This window comes from Anopheles merus, chromosome 3L (assembly GCF_017562075.2).
Source record: "Anopheles merus strain MAF chromosome 3L, AmerM5.1, whole genome shotgun sequence".
NCBI classification, from domain to species: Eukaryota; Metazoa; Arthropoda; class Insecta; order Diptera; family Culicidae; genus Anopheles; species Anopheles merus.
Genome location: NC_054085.1, coordinates 34,230,874 through 34,245,942, shown reverse-complemented (window position 1 = coordinate 34,245,942; position 15,069 = coordinate 34,230,874). Strand labels below are relative to the sequence as shown.

At 45.4% G+C, this 15,069-nt stretch overlaps 3 protein-coding genes across 16 annotated transcripts in view; 1 reads left to right on the top strand and 2 right to left on the bottom strand.

Moving 5' to 3' along the window:
- The window catches only part of LOC121598524 (atypical protein kinase C), a 104,739-nt gene that overhangs the window by 60,257 nt on the left and 29,413 nt on the right, over positions 1–15,069 (top strand). For 11 of the 12 annotated variants that reach the window (XR_006005587.1, XM_041925516.1, XM_041925519.1 and 8 more), the window contains one exon: positions 14,262–14,312. Coding sequence is in view for 11 of the 12 variants with exons in the window: in XM_041925516.1 (XP_041781450.1) it covers positions 14,262–14,312 (51 nt within the window). In the remaining variant the exon portion in view is untranslated. Of the gene's footprint in view, positions 1–6,674; positions 7,256–14,261; positions 14,313–15,069 lie in introns of those variants that run through there. The other variant, XM_041925517.1, reaches the window with a different exon arrangement.
- On the bottom strand, positions 2,858–4,337 carry LOC121598527 (lipase 3-like). Its single transcript, XM_041925524.1, has 2 exons — positions 4,047–4,337; positions 2,858–3,965 (listed from the first exon to the last, which is right to left on the bottom strand). The coding sequence occupies exons 1-2, from the start codon at positions 4,182–4,184 to the stop codon at positions 2,886–2,888; spliced, it is 1,218 nt and encodes a 405-aa protein (XP_041781458.1). The 5' UTR covers positions 4,185–4,337; the 3' UTR covers positions 2,858–2,885.
- On the bottom strand, positions 8,492–11,304 carry LOC121598526. Of its 3 annotated transcripts, XM_041925523.1 has the most exons (5): positions 11,122–11,304; positions 10,838–11,039; positions 9,378–10,751; positions 9,105–9,306; positions 8,492–9,032 (listed from the first exon to the last, which is right to left on the bottom strand). In XM_041925523.1, the coding sequence occupies exons 3-5, from the start codon at positions 10,199–10,201 to the stop codon at positions 8,790–8,792; spliced, it is 1,269 nt and encodes a 422-aa protein (XP_041781457.1). In that variant the 5' UTR covers positions 10,202–10,751; positions 10,838–11,039; positions 11,122–11,304; the 3' UTR covers positions 8,492–8,789. The 3 variants fall into 3 exon arrangements, with proteins under 3 accessions (XP_041781457.1, XP_041781455.1, XP_041781456.1); XM_041925521.1 differs by having other exon boundaries at positions 8,492–9,306; XM_041925522.1 differs by lacking the exon at positions 11,122–11,304 and having other exon boundaries at positions 8,492–9,306; positions 10,838–11,081.

Here is a 15,069-nt window from a genome sequence, read left to right as displayed (position 1 = left end):
GGAATATTGCATTGTATCATGCAGACGAGATACGATATACTTTGGTAGTCAAAAAAAAAGTTATTTGAATTCTAGAAACTGAGAAATGATTAACTCAATTTCAGCTGTTTTAAAAAATGTTTTCCTTTTAAATTGGCACAGTTTTCCACTCCAACAAACGTGCCTGAACCTGAAATGCTAATGGAAAAGCATCTTTAAAGCATCTGTGTTCAGTGAAGGTCTTTCTACCCAGAAGAGAGCTTAAAAAGTTTTCTAGTGAAGGGTCTATTTGTTCCTTCGGGGAAATGTCGGTGCTGACATTTCCTGTTGCTTTTGTTGATATTTTTCCTTTTTTTGTAGTTTCCTTCCTTTGGTGCACATTTGGCATATTTTTTTCTCCAGTTTCCGTATTCCTAGTGTCCAAAATACTGAACACTAGGAGTATGTTTTGTTTTTTTTTTCACTCGGATTATGTCATTTATGAAGTTTGAGCTACTATTTACCTACATTAAGCTAATTATTATCATGCACTATGAGAAGGCGCAAAACATCGGAAATATGGGCTCCATTTACGAATGCGTGCACTTTCACGCTGAGGGATTTTCCATAATTAAATACTTTAATTTAATGCCAGCCAAAGGAAATGGTAGTTCCATTTATGGGACGTGCCTCGACGAAGGTCGACATCAGGAAGTAAAGTTTTCCAGCGAAAAGATCTTGTTTTTGAAGTACGTGCCCAGTCAGCTCAACTTGTGTACTTTGTTTTCCCTCTTTTTGCTCCACTTCTTAAATCCATCGGTCCTAGTGGAAGACATTTACGCTTGTTGGCAATATATTGTTGCTACAGTACTATGGTCTTTTTTCTGTTAACGCTCTGCTCACCCCCTGAAAGTCCATTTTACATAGAAAACACTTACTGCCTGAGCCTGAGCTCACACCTCCACCCCAGAGAGTGTATGGGAAGAAAAGTTGTTCGTGCTTTCTTTCGTTTGCCCCACGTTGAAGGGGGACCGGCTGCTCCTAGCGTAAAGTGTTGCTGCCCATTGGCTATGCCCAGTACACTGACACACACACACACACACACAATTGTCACAGAGTGAGCCAATAAGTCAAGCCCGGAACTTCCCCGACATTATCCACACGGTTTTCTGGGGCTAGTAAAGTTTTTGGTGCCGGCAAAGGGGCAGAATATGGAAATTGGGACCGGTAGTGCTTATTCAAAACTTTCGCTTTTTCTTTCCTGAGTTTTCTTTATTTTGCTGGGCTCGTGGGAATTTTGCTGAGGGAAGTGTGATGTCCTGTGCTGGTGGGGATAAAGTTGATTTTTCATATTAATTTCTGTCGGCAGGCATGACTGCTGAGCAGTGGGTAGCCTGCTGGGCGGAAGCGGCTAGGATGCTTACGGGTAGTTGTATTTAGATAAGAGTCTTAACAGGATGTCAACAAGAAGAGTATGCTTGTTGACGAAAGACAGGGTGAATGGGTGGGGCGTGTAGGCGTGGGAAGGGCAATGAATGGAAGTATGGAAAGGAGAATGATAAATGAATTAAACAGGATTAGGGCTTGCTTGCCGCTGTTATCAAGATGAGTTTGTGTGCGCATCGTCTGAACGATAAGAAGGGTAGAAAAGTAAGGGAATATTCTGATAGGAATTACCGGTCTTTTGAGACGCAGCGATGTAGCATTATCTGTTTTACTCATTACTTGGATTTACATGTTAAACAATGTTTCTATTAGTTGTCTCTTGGTAGTTGTTTTATTGGAAGTTTAGAACGGTTTATTGCGTCAATTTAAGACGAGTTGATTGTAGTTAACCGTGATGGTACAAAAAGCTTCCACCAAGGTCCAGTGCCCATCAACCTTCACGCAAGAGATAAAATGCAAAAGCGGAGCATCCTCTAGCGGAGTGTTATTTATTGGTTTGCGAAGCCTTCCAAATAGGCCCGCCACAGGGTCTCGATTGATTCGGGTCCATAAAGAGGCTTTCAAAAAGGCACACAGCCAAAACAACCCAAAAACGCGCGTCAATTAACCCATCAAACGGATCAACAAACACGACAGCTGCTCTCGCCGCAGCCCGTCAAACTCCCGGGTGTATGTGTGTGTTACTGTGCATTGTACTTCACACGCCCGGGTAATGCAATGGCACACCTTGTCCGGCGCTTGTCTCTGTCCTTCCATGTACGAACCAGTACACTTGACCATCGTGTCGACGGCGCGCACACTCCATTGATTCACTTTTTTCGGGCGAGTTACTCACGTTTTTACACACTCTCCCTTTGCGTTAGATTACGGCGGTGGCGATGTAGCAGAGAAAGAAGACAAAGCAGTTGCCAAAAGATGCACTTGGCCCTGGCCCGAGAGGAAAGTGGCTGTAGAGCGCAACTCGGCAATAAGAAGGCCGCCCCGGCAACGATGGGCAATAATTTCTTCGTTCGCAAACAAAAGTTCGCGTCCCGCTCAGCTGCTGGATGTGGTGTGGTGTGTTTGGATTAGGCGTTTTCGCTTCATTTCGCTCAAACACCGGCGTAACCTTGAAACTGTAATGTCTGGGCTCGAACTGACGAAGGTTCATGGTTTTGAAGCGAGCTTGCTTGGAGCGTGTGTGAGAGAGAGAGAGAGAGAGAAAGAAAACGGCTCACGGAAGCGCGCTCCGGTATGCACACGTGTTGGGGAGCATAAATTGGTTGCTTTAAATGGGTGGGCTAGTTCCAGCGGCGAGCCCTATCGAAAAACCAGTTCCTGCTCCGCATAAATACCAACCAGAAATCAGTGGATAGGAAGATCAACAACGTGAAAGAGACACTGTGGAAGTAAGGGTTTCGTCTCAAGAGTGTATCGAAAAAAATAAATAGATTAGACCACGTCAGACTCACTCTCCATTATCGTTAAAAGGCAGCATAGATTTATTGTACTGACGCATGGCGTTTGATCGACTTCAAGATGTTCGCGTAGACCGTTGCCTGCGCTTTCGGGTTCCGGTAGAAGTCGCGATGGTTGTAACCTTTGTACAGTATCGTCTGCAGCTCCGACACCTTCGGCAGCCGTCGGCCCAGCAGCTCGACACCCCGCCAGTCGACCGTTTTGTCTTTGTTGCCGTAGTGCAGCGCCACCCGGGCCGTCACATCCCACAGACAGTAGTCGGGCGGTGTCTTTTGCTTGTAGCGATGCAGGTTGGCCGCGTACCCGTAATCGAACTGCTGGAACCGTGCACTGGCAATGATTTGGCGGTAGTGTTCGAGCTGCTTGAGCGAAACGTCTTCCAGATCGAAGCAACCGGCACGACCGGCCGGAGACGACGAACCCGGCGAGCGTTCCGTGCGCGTACCATTGTCCGTCCCACGGTCACTCATCTGGCCGAACAGCAGGCAGCACTCGTTGCGGAACAGGGTACAGATCTGCGTGGGTAACGCATCTCGGGTGTAGTAAACGCTCCACGGGAACAGCGCCCGTATCGGCTGTACCATGCGCGCTATCCAGGCAAACTGACCGTACTGCATGAAGGCGGGCGGTGCCATCAGCTCCACGCTGGCCAGCTTCTCGTTGTACCCCGGCAGCTCGGAGAGTAGGGCAAGTACGGCCGACCCCGCCTCCGAATATCCGACAAAGTGTAGCGTCTTCCGGCCGGTCGCTGCCAGCACGTAGTCGATCACCGCCGCCAGATCCTCGGTGCCGATCTCGTGGAAGCTAAAGTCCCAGTAATGGTCACTGTCCCGATCGAGCCGTTCGTGGCCGTCGGATTCGGGGGAGGCACGCGAGTTGCTGAACCACACATCGTACCCGGCTTCGTACAGCTGGTAGGCTAGGGAGCGCTTGGGTCCCAGGTACATCCACATATCGCTCGACTGGCGTATGCCGTGATGCATCAGCACTACCCCTAGCCGGGATTTCTTGGGCAGCATACGGTACACCGTGAGCAGGTAACCGTCGTCGGTGCGCACCTGTAGCCGGTCCGCATCGTAGCCATCTCTTCGCAGCAGCACAGCCTACCAAGCAAGTTACAAATACACACGTCAGCAATGATTCCCACCGCGGTTTTGGGGTCCGTTGTCTCTGCGGATACTCACCGTTTGATTTCTGATCACCTCCTTGCTGTCACGTATCCAGTTGAAGCTGATTTCCTTTCGCACCTGATAGGCCTCCGTACGGGGAGCTCCCTCACCGCCCAGCAGGACAATCAGCAGTAACGCTGGCACCACGATCATGTTTCGGCACGTTTGCTGCTCCCACCCCGAATCGAATCGAACCGAAGACGTCCGCACCGGTACGCCGTACTAAAGCGACTGACAGGACCGATCGTGGCGCGGTGGAACAACGATCAACGATGGGTACTTCTTGTGCGTGAGCTGCTTTTTCTTCCTCTTCAGCGCCGATTCAGAATGACAACAGGTCTTGTGGCGGGGTACGGTGAATGGCGATGGATCGTGTGCCAGCCTAGCCGCATCACAGGGAATTGCTTGTCACAGGGTGGTACAGGTGACATAGTGGAATAGCAAAAAGCATTTCGTTGAGCAACAGGTTCGTGTTGTAGATAAAATGAATATTAATGATTTGTATGTTTCCTTTTTGAATTTGAACAATTTTTATTTATTGTTTAATTAAAAAGTAATGAACACCTTGTTCCAAATGATCGAGTGCAGACGGTTCACGATCAAAATACGAGCTGAAGATGACGCTCGCTTCAAATCAGTTGAATCGTTACGCTACACTTGTCAATCGCTGTACAACACACAACAGCGTGTGACGTCAGAAAACTGGTTATTGCCCATTTACCGTCGGCGGTCGGGGAGCCCCGAACCTACTTCAAATGAATGTTTCCGATCGATGAATGCGATGCAACGCAATGGAAGATGAATTGGTTTGCGTTCTGCACGCGGGACTTGTCTTCTTCTGGTTCTATCCCCGGGAACTAGCTCCAACACAAAGTGCAAGTAATTGTCCCGTCCCCCGTACTTGTTTCCGTGGTCCATACGACCTTGAAACAAAGTGGAGCGAAATTCCCAACCTGAACGATTTGCCGTGTCGCCCGGCGTGTTGAGCACCAAGGCCAATTACACCGCGATTGGTGCGCTAGAAGCGGGATGACTTTCCAGTTCGCAGATCGCCGGCTGGGATTCACCATGAAGCGTTTGTTCTTTAGTTGTTCTTTGGGTTCTATCATTCTTTCTGTGTTGTCGTACACGCTGGCTGGTTTGTTTTCTGTGGTACGATTGACGCCAATGTGGAATTAACGCCAGCTATTATGTGTTGATTCGTTGCATGCTGTTTATTATCGTAATGAATTCATCTTCGAACAGTTATGAATCGCAGTCGTTAGTGACATGTGGCATATCATTTTTCCATTCTAAAGATGTTGATTGTTGCGAAGGATCAAAGCTATGGATGTCTTAAATCTTCCTACTTTTGGCATTTCTTGAAGCTTTTGGGCAATTTAAATCTTTGCTGTTTTAGTTTTGATTCATGATGCTTTAGATTATATGACGCAAATATTAAAAATAAAACTATTTTACATATAATAGCTTATCGCGTATGCGTAAACTGTATCTGGAAGATTGATTTCTTCCGCTCTTTTCCTTTCGTCGAACTTTGAATGTTCTCCAAACTGCTCCCATTCCGCAATGTTCATAATCGTTTTGATAAGCAATACATCATTGTATTAAAGTACGCCTGCAGGGCACTCTCTCTCTCCCTCTGTTCCACTCTATTTTACCGCGCCAAATAGGCATCGTTAAGCGGTGGCTAAATGATGATTTATTCTTAAGCAAAATCCGTTCAGATGTGGTAGTAAGAATGAAGTTTACAAAGGACGCCGGTCCTAAGTGTTGCCATAAATTTGAGTTAAGGGTTGATTTAGCGAGAGTTGGGGAATGTAAAAAAAATCATCGAAAAATTGGAAAGAAGCAACAGTCCCTGAGCCTTTCTGGATGGTAGAGATGATGTAAACAGGCGACGGGCATATTTGTTACCAGGAATCTAATCTAAAGGGTTTTAAGTATTCTGCATGGATACTTACGGATATCGGATGGTTTTGGCGACCGGATTGCCGGTGTAATAAATATGGTAGTGGGAAAGTAGATGAACTTGATCATTATTTATGTACCCGGCTCATCGATATTAATCGTTCCAAGGAAAGCTTTCTTCGTTGCATAGTAACCTAAAAAACTTTTCCAGCTTTGAGGTGGTTTAAATGCCAACCAATTACTGTATACGTTCTTCATTGTTAATAAACATGCCTGCCAAACGCTCTGCAACATTCTAATGCAACTTGCAAAATCAATTGTTTCGCTCAGAACCGCCCACCATCCGTTGCACGGTTAGACGATAGTCGTTTTATCGCAGCTGAGCTATATTTCACGTTTATCAGCGGCGACGAATGTGTGCTGCAGAGATCCAACACACTTGCACAACACACACCAAAGGGGTGTACCGGCGATGAACCGATACAATACTTCGACACCTGTGCCGCACCCCGCACCCCACGCGCGTTCACTTTCATCCAATCTTGTGTGAGGTGCTGTAGATTGGGTAACCCGAGCGCGCTCCTCTTATCGGCCCCGGGTTCGTTTGCTTAGATCGGTGCAAAGCAGTGTCAACACGTCGCTGCAAGCCTCTTTTCGGGATTGTGGCCAGTTTGGTGATAACCAACTCACACGCACACATACTGTGGCTGCCCTGTAAGTGTATGTGCTTGTTTGGAACTCGGTCAGGGAGTGTTAGACGATGTTAGTGTCTCGCGAGCTGTAGGATAGGTTGCTTAGAAGAAGCGTGTGTGCCGTTCGATGTACTAATCCGGGCTAGTTTTTGTTGTTGTTTGTGTGCAATAATCGAAATTCTAACGAGTGAATATATTTTTCAAAGGTGCAGGATCATCTTTGAATAGCTGACTCGAAGGTCGCTGCAGTCGTTTTTTTAAGGTTAACTTTAATGTAGCACAGGTGCGCTGTTGTGATATCTGTACTCGTGTTTTGCTACAACTGCTGTCCGTTTATTGGCCAGCAATGTAGTTCTAGAAATGTGTGTGAGCGCAACATGAGTCACTCGTGAGAAATTGCAAGCTGCTAAGGGCGGGGGGAAAACAATAGCGATAAGTGTGTGCGAAGCCGATAAGTCTCGCGGCGTGTAACAGATTTTTGCTGTAAATTGCTGTTGCGGTTGCTGCCTCAAAGCAGTGGCGGAAGCATAACGATGTGGAACCTCATGGATGCCAGCCTGTACTACGGTTCGTCGTACTTTGTAGCTGCCGTGACACCGTCCCCCGTTGTTGCTGCTGGAGAATGTTAGTATATGACAGGTGGTTGTACTAAGCAGCAATTGTGCGTTCTAAATCGATCAAGCTAAGCGCAAATAAATTGAAAAACAATGTTATAGGCTTTATCGGTTTTAAGCTACTGCTAGTCCATAATTTGCAATGGTTTGACTAAATCTAAATCAATCATTATTTGCTCCATTAATGTCAACTACTACACTGATTTAGAGCGTTGATGTGTGTGCGTGTATGTAGCAGCAACGTTCAATAAACTAAATTGCTGAAATGCCATACACCGCATCACTAGGCGGATTAGTTTATAAAGCCACGGCAAGACACCGCTGCCAGTGATGACACCGCATGCTCGCTTAGTGTGGTTTCCCGGTAAAATGAAATTACCACCCGAAACGATTAGCCTGAAGTGATCCGATTAGAAGCGCAAGCGTTTCCAGCCATGGTGTAAGATCTCAATTATAGCTACCTTGGTTGTTACATCGCTTTAACCTGCCCTCTGTATCTCTCTCTCCCTACTGCCGCCTTCTTGGCCGTCTCATCTCGCAGCTGGGCAGGGTGCAAAAACTAACCACACGATCGTTCGATGTTCGAACCAAATTTTGGCTCTAATTATCCAACGGCCTCATGCGGGCGAGGTGGCAGCGCACAGTCAACCGCGTTTCGCGCTCTATTGACTTCAAATTGATGGTAATCAATCATCTTTCCGTGCTGCATAGGAGTGTCGTGTACGTGCTGCGTATGTGTGCAAGTAGTTCCGGGGCTACCGACACTATTCGAGGGCACCCAAGGGTGCGTAGTATTGGAATGGGTCTGTGTGTCTGTGTGTGTGTGTCTCGATTGAGAGCTAATAGGGCTAACAGTTGGACGGATTTGTTTACCGATCAAATTATCTGTTCTTATTAGCGATGACGTGTTAGGGGCAGGCGTTTAAAATATGGCGGAGCTTAATGTTTGTTTATTTTTGTGGACTAACATTTTTTTGTCAAAAGATGATAGATTCGGAGGCTATGCTTGATCGTTTTGGTTCGGATGTATTCTATAAAAATGTAATAAAATGGTTTCTTTCGTGCAAGAGTGCAAAACTAATGTTTTTTTTATTGTTTTTCTTTCTTTTTAGGTATGTGGAGGTGTATAGCGTTATATATTCTGCAGTGTGATTTAAAAATAAGTGACACACGGAGTGTCACACCGATCGATAAGTACACTACAACATTCATCTACTGGGTTTTGTTTATAAAGCATGGTGTTCGAGGGCCGGCTTGAGCTGGCTAGCATGAAAGTAAACGTGTATCAGTATCAGCTGTATTTGTATAAACCAGCAACTAATGCAATGTGGGCAGTGTGATGTAGTAGTACAGTGAGATTGGTCACCAATTACCTATAGGTTAGGTTCTGAAAATATTTGAAGAACGTACGAATCTCGAAGCGTGTGCTTTGCTTTGTGCACCAACGCTAGCAACGATTACTAACAGATGTGTTTGGATGTATAGTGCAGCATAGTGATTTGTTCTAGTTGTTGTGGTTGGATGCGTTCCCATGTTTGTAGCTTTTACTTGGCGAACTGTAGTAAAATCGTTAACAACGAGTAGCTTTTCTGCATGAGCTGAGCGAAGCGTTCCATAGAGATGCTGCCGAGACCTCCGTACGAACACTGGAATCCTTTCTGGGAGCGGCCAATAACGATCATTAACGTATGCCGCGCGGTTACGTACTGGCGGCGAAAGCGATGATCGTACTGAAGCATGTCGGGCCAGTCAAACCCGCTGTACAGGGCTTGTCCAATGGCTTCGTTCTGGAGTTGGTGAAGCAATAAGAAATAACTCTGGTTCGTTAAAAAAGCAATCATATCATTGCAGTTTCTTACCAGATCATTTAACTTCTCGATTCCGCGACAAAGGATGAACGATTGAAACACTAATACGGTAACGAACAGCAGATAGATCATACCGTTTGCCGACAGACCCTCTATGGAAAGGATGAATCCACAGTCGGCAATCAGCGCAAAGGTACCATAGTACTGTACGAAGGAAAATGGGCCCAAAATAGAGCTGAACTCTTTGAGGTTGCTTGAGGATGAAGAACAAATTAACGTAACAATGAGTTGAAAACAGCAGAAGCACAATTAAAGGATACTTACTCAAGTAGATCAACGTGCCGTGAGATGTGGCTGTTCAGCTCTGGCTGTAGAATGCTCCAGAAAACTTGCTGTTCTATAGTTGAGGAATGTCCGGATGCAGCTAGCGTTTCCATTCGTTGCTTCAACCGTCGCATAACCGTGAACTGTACATTTGTAATGCCGTCCAGCAGAATGCTCATTTCCAGATGCAGAGTGTTCATGATGATGTAGAATATGGCAAAGGAAAGCACATAGATTAGGCCCCACACGTTCGACAGCAGACCGTAAAGAATTTGAACCGCTATGCTGTCCACCACGTGTCCGTTCACTTGCAGCATAAAGGCATCCCGGCTGAAGAGCTGCGTCGTCATGAACCAGATCGCTTCCATCAGCATCGTGGCGACAAGAATGAGCTGGATGCGGTTGTTCTCGCCGAACAGGGTGGCACGTTGCTGACGCACCAGCGAATCTTGCTGCCGGTACGATCGCTCGTTCAGGAAGGACATTATGCTAGCCAGCGTGCCATACCGCAGCTCTATGAGACAAATGCGTAGCGTTCCCTCGGTAAAGCCCCACACTGATGCGATAACGCTGGCGGCTGAGGTGTTGTCTTCGGGAAACAGCATGAGCCGATAGGCTTTGTAGAAGTAGGAGATGTTCACCAAAATTGGCAGCGATCGGTAGACGATCCAGATCGCTCGATCGAACCAGCAGGACGCATCGTAGTGAATGGCCGATATTGTGGCCAGCGTTTTGTACAGACCGAAGTAGTCTGAACTGTCGGTGAATGTGATGAATCGTCCAAGTAGAAACTGAAACCACAAATGCACCAGGTGATGCCACATAGTGTGCAGTAGTAAATGCGTGTTGATACGACTAGAATCGATGACAAACTGGAGACAAGAACCAGTATTTGCAGGTGACAAAATGTTGTTCTATACGTACGATAATTAACAGCAGATAATTGGCATAGTTGTTACGAATAATACATCAAACGCAAGGAACACGGTGTCCAACAGGGAAAAAACAAACAAACAGAGTCTTCAGTGAAACTAACATTGCCGACACACGATGTGTTTTCTTATAAGAATGAAGAACACTGCACACTTGGTAACTCCTACGTGACTAACGATAATGTCAAAAACTATTGTTCTAATTAAGCTGAGCTAGAAACATTATCAGTGAGTAAATTTGTTGCATGAATTCTCCGAATCTTTGCATCGAAAGGGAACCGGACACGCCGTAACCGAATCGGAGCGGTCGCAAAGTTTGCTGCAAAACGATCAATATACTGCGGCGCAAGGGTCGCAGTGTTTCGGTTGACAAGCCCTGGTCCGCATACTGTAGCGTCGCTGGCCAGTACTCGCTGTACATAATGTATCCCACCTCCGTGTGCTGTTCGGCAAAGGAAGGAGAGATGATTTTAGTTGATTGCTTATTAATCTCAGCGAAGAATTGTCAAACATTAAAATACACCTTACCAGATCATTAACACTATCGATGCTTTTGCAAAACAGTAGCGTATTGAATAGCATATAAACTGCAAATCCTGCATAGCAGACTGTGGTTGTAGAAACGTCATGCTTCATTACGTAAAAGCATGTGCATGTTATTGTAATGAGAGCTCCATAGTACAGCACCACACTGATAGGGCTAAACACTTTCGAAAACGAGGCAATGGATCTGTAATGACAAATCGCAAAGAAGCAGCTTTTAAAACACATCTCTTACCGACACCACATTTTCACTTGCTACTACTACATACTGCAATAGTTCCGTGTGGCGCCGAATGTTAGCGTAAAACTGCTTGCAAAACGAACGGTATGCGCAGCGGATGTTGACAGCATGTTGGTGGTGCTGTTGCTGCTGCTCTTCATTGGCCGCTTGCTTAAGGGTTGTGGTTAAAATGTGCATCTCCATTCGAAATAACTGCAGTGTTATGAGCGTTATACGTTATGAGGGCACAAAGTAGCCCAAGCTCAAGTAGCCAGTGAAAATTTCGACGATGATTTGAAAATAAAACGGTCCCACGACTTCACCCCGGGTTTGAAAATGAAACTGCCTGTTATGGGCGTTGGTAAGCGTGAAGATCGACACGTTTATGACGTTAAACAGATAGAACATGAGTATCATCCAGTTCCATCGACGATAATTACCAGCACGGATTCGGTGAGCCCAATCGCTTTGCTCCTGGTAGGTGGGTTTCTTAAAAAAGAGCCTTAGTTCACTCATTTCGTGCTCGTAATGGTTCAGCACCCAGATTAGAATCGCCCAAAGCATGTAAATCACGAATGATCCATACGTAAGGATGGAATTGTTAGTATCTAACGGATGGTTTAGCTGCCAGTAAGATTTTAACGCGAATGAAGCGTACGGTAGCAAAAACAGGAACCGACAGAGCTGTACGAACAGGCCACGAACCGTACCGAACTCCTGCAGGCAACGCACTGGATTGCCAAACAGTTGCAGCGATCGGCAGAGCGGTTGAACGAGAAAGAAATAGTCAGCATCTGCCGAAAACTTAAAGGTCGCTGCATACCACACGCGGCACTTTGCCATCCATCGGGATGGATGGAACATTTTCTTGCGAACCGATTGCGAACTCTAGCTGGTCGTGTACCGATCACCTGTAGGGTCGTTTAGAAACTATGGAATCTCGTTCGTGTGGACGCCGTATGATTACGTCGTTCAAAAGGAATGCTACGGTAGTTCTCTGTTTGCGTTGGTGCAACAATTTTCGCATCACTTGTCAGGATGCAGTCTGTTATTAGTGATAGAAAGGGAAACTCTGCGAGTCAAAACAAGATGTCTTCATAGATAGCAGGAGGCGCCCCGTATTGAAAGGCCTGTTGTTCAAAAGAATGTGGTTTGTGCAAGTTAGAAACGGCTTTATTTCATTGCGTTTGATATGCAACACGTGGAAGGATTTCCACGCACTACCGTACTACGAACCATTGATTTAGATGTCAAATATTGCGTCCATCAATCGACGACAGGTAACGGCGCGCTATCGTTTCAGGGGGTAGCATCACGCGCTTGTGTATGTAGCCTTAAAGGTAACAAATTATAACATTGTTTTAAAATCGTTCTACAAGAATGCATGTTCGGATTCTTTGTGAAAATTCGAAAGGGGTAATGCAGTCAACTTGTAATAAACATTACATTTCATCAGTGCGTTGTCCATACGAAGAACACTCTATTGCACAAAGATGAGCAAATAAAAAGCATATTATGGGTCAATGATTAATCTCGTGGCTGTTATTCTTCCTTTTTTTTCAAATCTAATAAACCCACCGGAGATTGCGGTGCTAGTCATGTAGATGTGATTTATGGGAGATATGAAACAATGATGGAACCTTTCCTTCCGTAATGGCATTTTAAACTCCCTGAGGACGTGTCAGTTTCACACCGAAGGCTGCGGGAAAAAGCGACGCTACCAATGGTTTGATTGTTTCGTAAAATGAGATCATCGTTTCGGGCCCTTGCAGAGTCATGTTCGGAACCGTGCTATCATAGATTACTCTGAACGTTGGTTCGCGTTTTTTGCAGTGGGTTTTTTTTCTTCTTCTTGAAAAGTGCTTGCATGGACACTATTTTCAGCACCGAGTGTATCGATGGCTTCATGACCTGGAAAAATGAAATAGAACAGGGAAGGGCAAAAAGTTATGTTTAGTGAAGTGTATGGCATTGAATGTGAGATGATTTTTTCGTGGTAAAGATTTTGGTGATCATATTTTAAAGGCTTCTAACTCTTATGGTTTTGCATCAACACTGGCAGGCTTGGAATATTGGAATCAGATACCCTTGTCGTGCGATTGAAACTCGCGACATTCTATGGCTATCGACAGTACCGAAACCCTCTCAAAGCCGTTCTTCTTCCATTACACTAAAGCAAGGCAAAATGTGGATCGAAAAGCTTTCAGTAGAAACGCAATGGAGCGATAAAAAAAGCGTTCGATTCGTTTACCTCGCAGGCATTGCCGTCGGTGGGTACCGGTGCAACGAATTGCTGGCAATTTGTTATCGAAGCTTTTAAGCTTAATTTATGCCCTCTTTATTGCTAGGGATTGAAAAATCGTTACACTTTGTGAAGAAGGAAAGGGTTCCAAGAGTGTTTGCGTGTGTGTGAACCTTCTTTTTGTCGTTTCAGAGATTTTGTGAAGTTTTGAAGAATTATCGAACGATATGTTTTTACAATTCTGATTGAGCAGTTCAATATCTGCCAAGACAATCACTATTTTCTAACGTTTCACTGCTTTGAACGCACTTTATATTTTCATATTTAGTTCCATTTACGGTAAAAGTCTGCCAAAACAACTTCATTACATGTTCCATCTCATAATATCAGAAGAGCGTCCACCGAGATGTTATCTCGATAAGAAGTTCCCCAGTGATACGGTTCCGGAATCTCTTGGGTAAAAAATGAGTCAAACAATCATGAAGAATGAAACGTCGTGGCACAAAAGTTTGCACTCAAACGAACCACCAACTGGAACGCGTACCATCCCCCAACCACCCGTCAAACCAACATCTGCGAGAAAATGGGCACTGAATCCGTTACGAAAAGTATTACTTACCGCAAGTACCTACTTACGGTGCTGCGCTTCAAAGTCCCTCGGTGAAGCTGGATGTACTGGGATATGCTGACGGGTAGACTGTAGGTAGTGAAGAAAATAATAATTTGTGTTGAGATATTTGAAGTGCGCAACAAAAACTTCCTGCAGTTGATTGTACGATCGAAAGAGACATTCATGTGTGCCAGGCGTTAGTAACCTTTGAAGGATGTATTTTTGTTGGTTTTGCTTGCAATGATATTAACTTAAACTTATGTTGCAAAAAGTGCACCTACTTTACTTGTAACTTAATGCATACTAACGTTTATTTCGTTTTGTTGTTTCATTTCAGTATTTCCAAATGTGCCGTCTGCTCCGGGATTGTCCTGCGTCGGTGAAGACCGTAAGTAGTGATTTGTTTTTTTTTTCGTACTGCACGGATTCGTTTAACAATAATCGTTTGTTGACATTGCTTGATGGGATAAAGCTCTGTACCTCAAGTTGGTCCGCCGATTTGCAGATAGTTTCATATATTTGCCCAATACCTTTCCCTTATCATCCAACGACTTCTTGGTGCGCACCAGGGCTTGGAGTATTGGTGAAGGAACTGGGAGTGTGCGGAAATTGAAATGGTTTCTTGGCCATCAGATGAAATAAGAAGGAAAAAGCGCACAAGAATCGACCCAGTGTAAGCATCTGTGTCATCTCGACCTAAAAATAATGGTCAACCTGCAATCCCGCCACACGCCACACAGACATCGAGGACCTGGGGTGGAACGTTTCTGGCAGTAATGCGCTCCAAATATTGCACTCCCAGATATCAACTGGCTGGCACTCGAAATATGAGCACCCACCTAGCTTCTTGTCTCCTGGCGGCTCGCCTGTACCGTCGTCTGTTCACTGACATCGACGCTTCTGGAGGCATCGCCGGTCATAATCATAAAATAGTCAACTGCAACTGTTACTATAGTCCGCGGGGACGATTCCCCTTTTCTCTCCCATTAGCTTTTGGTGGCGGATGTCGGCACGGAGGAGGGAGAGAGGGTAGAATAACGACCGACAAGAGCTCATAACTAGCTTCATGATCTTCATTTAGAGTGGAGAAAATAAGCTTTTTACTTAAGGTTCTATCACGACCTAGCTGGGTATATCCGTAGCCC